Consider the following 7,615-nt stretch of genomic DNA (forward strand, 5'->3'; position numbering starts at 1 on the left):
CAGCTAAGCATTATCCCCCGTGCAGAGAGACGCGCTGGAAACGTTACTCCCGGTCAGACATGAGCGCCACAGGGGGAGCAATCAGGATACAGCTAAGCATTATCCCCAGTGCAGAGAGACGCGCTGGAAACGTTACTCTCCCGGTCAGACACGAGCGCCACAGGGGGAGCAATCAGGATACAGCTAAGCATTATCCCCCGTGCAGAGAGACGCGCTGGAAACGTTACTCCCGGTCAGACACGAGCGCCACAGGGGGAGCAATCAGGATACAGCTAAGCATTATCCCCAGTGCAGAGAGACGCGCTGGAAACGTTACTCCCGGTCAGACACGAGCGCCACAGGGGGAGCAATCAGGACACAGCTAAGCATTATCCCCCGTGCAGAGAGACGCGCTGGAAACGTTACTCCCGGTCAGACACGAGCGCCACAGGGGGAGCAATCAGGATACAGCTAGCATTATCCCCCGTGCAGAGAGACGCGCTGGAAACGTTACTCCCGGTCACACACGAGCGCCACAGGGGAGCAATCAGGACATAGGTAAGCATTATCCCCCGTGCAGAGAGACGCGCTGGAAACGTTACTCCCGGTCAGACACGAGCGCCACAGGGGGAGCAATCAGGATACAGCTAAGCATTATCCCCCGTGCAGAGAGACGCGCTGGAAACGTTACTCCCGGTCAGACACGAGTGCCACAGGGGGAGCAATCAGGACATAGCTAAGCTCTGGCTGCAGCACAGCCCGCGGGCAGGGCCACTTGAAGGTCCTGGCTCCTGCCAAAATTCCCCTTCATTTTCCTTCCCACCTGGAGCTGTCATCCAATGAGACCCAAAGTAGGGAAGATTCAAAGGAAAATTCAGCCTCCCTTCAGCTTTGCCAGCACGGGAGGTGAAGTTTACAGCAGGAGAAACCAAATATTTCCTCCAAAGCCAGGCAGGATCAGGGCTGATCGGATGCTAGATGGGAGCTACACGTGTTCAGCACATGGACTGCACACTTTTTTTTTTTTTTAAACTCCCGATGCATTACCGTGCTGCATTGGGAGTTAAAAAAAAAGTGAACCTATGCATTAAGCTACGCTGAATTTCAGCACAGTTTTATGGCACAGGTTAGTGCACCAGCCTGAAAAGGCAGAAGCTCGGGAAGGGGAGGATAAGAACGTGCTGGGTCCACCGCGTGCACCACACAAACAAACAGGCCGATACTGTAAAAAGCACGGGAGAGCCCCTTCTCCCGGTCACGCCATTCTGTATGCAAATTAGGTGTCACACTAATAAGGAGGCGCTAGGGCAAAAGCACGGCACTAGCGCCTCCTCATTGGCGGTAGGGTGGCTGTCAGCGGGTCCAACAACAGACACTCAATTTTACCGGCGCCGTTTTCAAACCCGCTGACAGCCACAGGTTAGGAAAAGGGAGACCGGTAAAATTAAGAACATAAGAAAATGCCATACTGGGTCAGACCAAGGGTCCATCAAGCCCAGCATCCTGTCTCCAACAGTGGCCAATCCAGGCCATAAGAACCTGGCAAGTACCCAAACACTAAGAAGATCCCATGCTACTGTTGCTAGTAATAGCAGTGGCAATTCTCTAAGTCAACTTAATTAATAGCAGGTAATGGACTTCTCCTCCAAGAACTTATCCAATGCTTTTTTAAACACAGCTATACTAACTGCACGAACCACATCCAACTGAGCGTCCCTTTTTCTAACCCGCTGAGCAGTGGGCAGATTTTTTTTTTCTTTTCTAATTTTTGGTTCCTCCGACTTATTAATATCCCTAGGATATTAAGTCGGAGGGTGTACAGAAAAAGCAGTATTTTCTGCTTTTCTGTACGCTTTTCCAGGTTGCTTAGATTTTTAACACCTGCCAAGCTGCGCATTTTACTTTCACTATCCCAGGCGACTAAATAACGAATAGGCTCTTCAACATGAGTGTTCGCGGGATTATAGACACGCGGCAAAAACGCCAAGCAAACCCCGCGAAAATTCATAGCTTTTGATGCGCTATTACACTTCACAGTATAAGGTGCGCTTGGCCGAGTGCACTGTACTATATCGGCCTGAAAGCTCGGCCGGGCTATCCACACCCTCCATACTGCCCATTAACAGTCACACCGACTGCTGTAGCTAGGGAAAAAGAAAAAAAAAAAAGAGACAAGATCACCTGGACAGTTATCTTATTATGAAAGACCCTTTCTTGTTACTTCAGCTTGTGCTCGTCTCATAGTTATGCCATTTTAAAATGCCCACTGTCCCCTGTTTACCTTTACCAGCACAATTCTTCCACCAATAATTTGCAATTAATAATACCTCTTACTCATGATATTTGACAAATGTATAGTCATTTTTATTTTATATATTTATTTATATATATACATTTATATATCTATACATAAGATTTAATATTTATTGATTTACGTTTTATTGTTCTATTCGCCGTTTATTGTTTAATGTTATGCTGTACTCTTTAGTTCAATACTCTGTTTTATTGTTTAATGTATCGCCTTACTTGCGAAAGTTTTGTTCTATGTAAACCGACCTGATTCGATTATGTATATCGAGAAGGTCGGTATATAAAAAACTCTAAATAAATAAATAAATACACGCTCTCAGAAAGCAGCTCACACATGTTTAAGAGCCACCAGGGATGACTCTTGGTGCTGGCCTGGATCTGATCAGGTAGTGGCCATTTTTCATGGCAGGAGATGGGGGTTGGAAGGTGCATTGGCTGGTAAGGTGCAAGGTGATGCATATAGGGAAAAATAACCCATGCTATAATTACACAATGTTAGGTTCCATATTAGGTGCTACAACCCAAGAAAGAGATCTAGGTGTCATAGTGGATAACACATTGAAATCGTCGGCTCAGTGTGCTGCGGCAGTCAAAAAAGCAAACAGAATGTTGGGAATTATTAGAAAGGGAATGGTGAATAAAACAGAAAATGTCATAATGCCTCTGTATTGCTCCATGGTGAGACCGCACCTTGAATACTGTGTACAATTCTGGTCACCGCATCTCAAAAAAGATATAATTGCGATGGAGAAGGTACAGAGAAGGGCAACCAAAATGATAAGGGGAATGGAACAGCTCCCCTATGAGGAAAGACTAAAGAGGTTAGGACTCTTCAGCTTGGAGAAGAGACAGCTGAGGGGGGATATGATAGAGGTGTTTAAAATCATGAGATGTCTAGAACGGGTAGATGTGAATCGGTTATTTACTCTTTCGGATAGTAGAAAGACTAGGGGGCACTCCATGAAGTTAGCATGGGGCACATTTAAAACTAATCGGAGAAAGTTCTTTTTTACTCAACGCACAATTAAACTCTGGAATTTGTTGCCAGAGGATGTGTTTAGTGCAGTTAGTATAGCTGTGTTTAAAAAAGGATTGGATAAGTTCTTGGAGGAGAAGTCCATTACCTGCTATTAAGTTCACCTAAAGAATAGCCACTGCCATTAGCAATGGTTACATGGAATAGACTTAATTTTTGGGTACTTGCCAGGTTCTTATGGCCTGGATTGGCCACTGTTGGAAACAGGATGCTGGGCTTGATGGACCCTTGGTCTGACCCAGTATGGCATTTTCTTATGTTCTTATAATGCTTCTGTATCGCTCCATGGTGAGATCGCACCTTAAATACTGTGTGCAGTTCTGGTCACTGCATCTCCAAAAGGATATAGCTACACTGGAGAAAGTGCAGAGAAGGGCAACCAAAATGATAAGGGGCATGGAACGGCAGGCCTGTGAGGAAAGGCTAGAGAAGTTAGCTGTTTGGAGAAAAGACGACTGAGGGGGGATATGATAGAAGTCTACAAAATCATGAAAGAACTTGAACAAGTTAATGTAAATTGCTTCAGACGATACATCATTGTGCCACAGTATTACTCAACTCTGCTTCAAGCTGCTCGTTTGCACCTTACCTCTTCTACCTTGTAGTCACACAAGTATTCCACCTCATAACTGTTTAGATTCCTTTTCGTGATTCCAATGGATTTACAAGTGAGCTTGTCCTTTCTACATAATTCCTGGAGGGTCTCCAGTGAAGCTAGGCATGGCACACACCAAGCTACAATAAGAAAATAGGATTTTTTTTCACTCTCAAAATTCCCCTTCTACACTAAAAACAAAACAAAAAAAAGGAACATTTTTCTTCAAATTAGTAATTGTCTTATTATGATCTACAAGAGCTGTCAATTATAATTCTCTTTCTATGCACCACCATTTTAATGTAAACCAGCATGATGTGATTTTATCATGAATGCCGGTATATAAAAACCTTAAATAAATAAAATAAATAAAAGTGAGATCTGTAGTCAAGCACATGTATTCAGATTCATAAAACTTTATTGGCATGACAACTTCTACATGTTGCCAAAATAATGCATAAAGTGGTTAAAAGAAAAAAAATTTACAGAAAAGAGAGTAACAAGGAGAAGTCCTAGGTTTTAGTGCTTATCCCTATTGCCCCGCTCAGCTTGTTTCTGGCCTGGTAGCAAGAAACGACATTTTGCTGCTGTTTCTCCCAGGATGAGTTTTTCCTGCTCGTTCTTTTTTGGAAAGTCTGATTTTTCTCTGTTAGTTTTGAGAAAAGCACATCACTAATATCTTTGTATTTTGCATAGCACAGGAAGAAATGTATTTGTTTCTTTTTCTCCGTTGTTGCACTGCATGCAGAATCTGGCCTCTTGGGGTTTCCGCTTCAGTTTTTGTCTAAATACTTCTATTTCTAATTTCTGGTCCCTTATTTTGTTCATTTGGCAAGCCTGTCCATGTTTTGCAGGTATGACCGAAATGAGGTATTGCTAGCATGCAGATTCTGTATAGGAACTGTTGCCATCCAGCTTGCTCTGTTTTCCAATCTGCACCTCCCACAGGAAATGTACTGGTGTTGTAGGGCACACTGCAATCAATAATTGCAGAGATGTCTTAAAATAACATGAAATATTTGCACTGCTGCCCTTTCATGTACTACTATTAAATGACATTGGAGAATACAAATTCCGATCATAAATGTCATGCTGAATTAGACCAAAAGGTCCATCGAGCCCAGAATCCTGTCCCTGACTGTGGCCAATCCAGATCACAAGTACTGCCAAATCCTAAATCCTCAATTCCATTCCAGGAATAAACAATTGCTGTCCCCACATCTACCTGGTGAAGAGTGGCTTATGGACTTCTCTTCCACAAACTTGTCCAAACCCCTTTTAATCCCAGCTGTGCTCGACACCTCAACTACATCCTCCTGCAGATCCTACTGCTTGTGTACTTTATGGATTTGGAAGGACACTGTCTGTATACAGTATCCAGCATTGGAGGAAAAATTTAAGTCCTTTCCTTTTAGCCTTTTTTTTTCATAACAAGATTTAGTAAAAGGGCTGGGTAGCAGTATTTTAGGACTCTAATATTCTGTGATCTCACAGGTATTTCTGAAGCTGTACAGTTACATTAAGCCTCAATGCATGGGTGGGTGGCAATAGCTAATGCTATCATACTTTGTACACAAACCATGTTAAACCACAATTTGTAGGCAGAAGTTATATACATAGTGTTACAATAACTGATTCCTTCCCCCCCCCCCCCCCCCCATCACCACTCATGCTCAGCCTATGCATACATTTTAACTTAAGCTTGTGCACCCATTTTCAAGTCAATGCGCTTAACTCCTGATGCATTAGCATACCATTAGCTCACTGTTGCGGTGCTCAAACTGATCCTTGAGCCGCAGTTGAGTATTCAGGATCTCAAAAGAACATGCATGAGATTTATGTGCATGCACTACCTATGTATGCAAATATTTCTCATGCATATTCGTTAGGGATATCCTGAAAATACAACTGGCTGGGGAGGGGCTGAAGACTGAGCACCCCTGGCAGGGTTAAAATGTTTTTTTTAGGACCTGTGCTAAGAAACCGCATGCTGACTTTCTGTGCACAGTTCTAACACATGGCTTATTACATCAGGGCCAGAGCATGTGAGGCAAGAAATTCTGGCTATAGTTTAACCCCACAAAATTCAGGAGAAGCTCATTTGTACATAAAATAGAACCCCTAAGCCCTACTAAAGGCCGTACAAATATTATAAAGGAAAAACACGTATTGGGATTAGCTCAGAACAGCCAACCAGACCCAGAATTTCATATTTTGGAAGGGGAGCCTTAGAAAACTGCTAAACTGAGTGAAGAACAGAGGACAACATTGTTGTTTTAGGAATAAAAATATTCAGCTTTGCTGGGAGGCAGCAACACCTCTGTGGGCAGATTTCCTTGGCAAGAAGCCTTGCACTCCTGAAGGTTTGAGCTCTAAACCAGCTCTGGGACTTTTCTGGTTTTTTTTTTGTATTTGACCTGCTCAGTTTACTGTGTTGCAAGCCAAAAGGCATTTGGTTTAATTGGCCACACAGGAGCCAGCAACCCGTCGCCAGCTTCCCTTCTGCTTGGCACCTTGCAGTGCTCCGGAATGGCAGCAGAGCCCCGGGGACTTGCAGATGCGATCCTACACCTAGGGGTGCCCGCTGCCTCCACGTTTTCAGTCCCATCCGCTCTCGGTTTTACCCCACCGCTTGCATGGAATGGTGGACTTGCTATCCACACGGAATGTACATGAGATAAGCTTGCATATTGCGCCTCTCTCTAACGTGCACATTCCTTGTGGATATCCTGAAAGCCCGACCGGCTGGGGGAGTCCTACCTTGGGGACCACTTACAAGTCGCCGGTAAACGGGGCAGCGGTCCCCGCCGCAGCTGCTTCCTCCAGACCTCTTTAAAGAAACGGCCCCGCTCCCCTTAAGCCGGCAGGAGCTGCCACTAGACAACGGCACCGCCAGACCCGCACCCCAAACCTGCCTGGGACGGGGGCGGAGGGAAATCACCAGGGCCACCTGAACTACAAGTCCCTGCGTGCAGTGCGGTGAATCCAGGACCGGAATCTACCGGCACTGAAGAAAAAAACGAAGCCACTTGGCAACTTTAGGGTGGTGTGCGTGGAGAGGCGGCCCGGAGGAGAACCAGCACGCGCAGATCGGGCGCCCCCATCCCCTCCTCCACACCACCCACCCGCCCCGGAGCACCCTCTCAGATTTCCCGCGCTCTCCTCACCTCCTCGCTTCGCCGCCATCTTAGGGCTCTCATTCAAATGTTGATGACGATAGGAGCCCAACTCCACCCACCACGAGGACTCTCCAATCCAGGAGACGCTCTCCTGCAAGCTCCACCCACCACGAGGTCTCTCCAATCTGAGAGAAGCTGTCCTTCAAGCTCCACCCACCACCAGGTCTCTCCAATCCGGGAGACGCTCTCCTGCAAGCTCCACCCACCACGGGGTCCAGTTTAGGAGACGCTAGGCACACGCGCTACATCTGCCACGGGAGCTGTCCAATCCGAGGAACGCTTTGAACTGAAGCCCCGCCCATCGCGGGAGAGGTCCAACCTGGAAGATCGAGGGCGGGGCTGGGGGGGGGGAGTGCGAGCAGGGCGTAGGCGCTGGTACTTTGGGGTGCGAGGGCTGCGCGTGCTTTTGCTCTCTGCTGGCCCTAAGGGGCGCGTTACAGCGAGGGGTGCGGTGTTACTTTGTTTTCAGAGCCAGGGTGGCTCAAGGCAGTCTGCTGTCCGAGGGGAGATGGCGCC

General features: G+C 46.3%; 1 protein-coding gene across 6 annotated transcripts in view; it reads right to left on the reverse strand.

Moving 5' to 3' along the window:
• The window catches only part of LOC115099063 (histone-lysine N-methyltransferase SUV39H2-like), a 70,783-nt gene extending 63,579 nt beyond the window's left edge, over positions 1-7,204 (reverse strand). For 3 of the 6 annotated variants that reach the window (XM_029616360.1, XM_029616357.1, XM_029616358.1), the window contains exons 1-2: positions 7,088-7,197; positions 3,915-4,060 (exon numbers count right to left, since the gene is read on the reverse strand). In XM_029616360.1, coding sequence (XP_029472220.1) covers positions 3,915-4,060; positions 7,088-7,106 — 165 coding nt within the window. In that variant the 5' untranslated portion in view covers positions 7,107-7,197. Of the gene's footprint in view, positions 1-3,914; positions 4,061-6,680; positions 7,013-7,087 lie in introns of those variants that run through there. The other 3 variants (XM_029616362.1, XM_029616363.1, XM_029616359.1) reach the window with 3 other exon arrangements.
• Positions 7,205-7,615: the final 411 nt, after the last annotated feature.

This window comes from Rhinatrema bivittatum, chromosome 9 (genome assembly GCF_901001135.1).
Source record: "Rhinatrema bivittatum chromosome 9, aRhiBiv1.1, whole genome shotgun sequence".
Lineage (NCBI taxonomy): Eukaryota > Metazoa > Chordata > Amphibia > Gymnophiona > Rhinatrematidae > Rhinatrema > Rhinatrema bivittatum.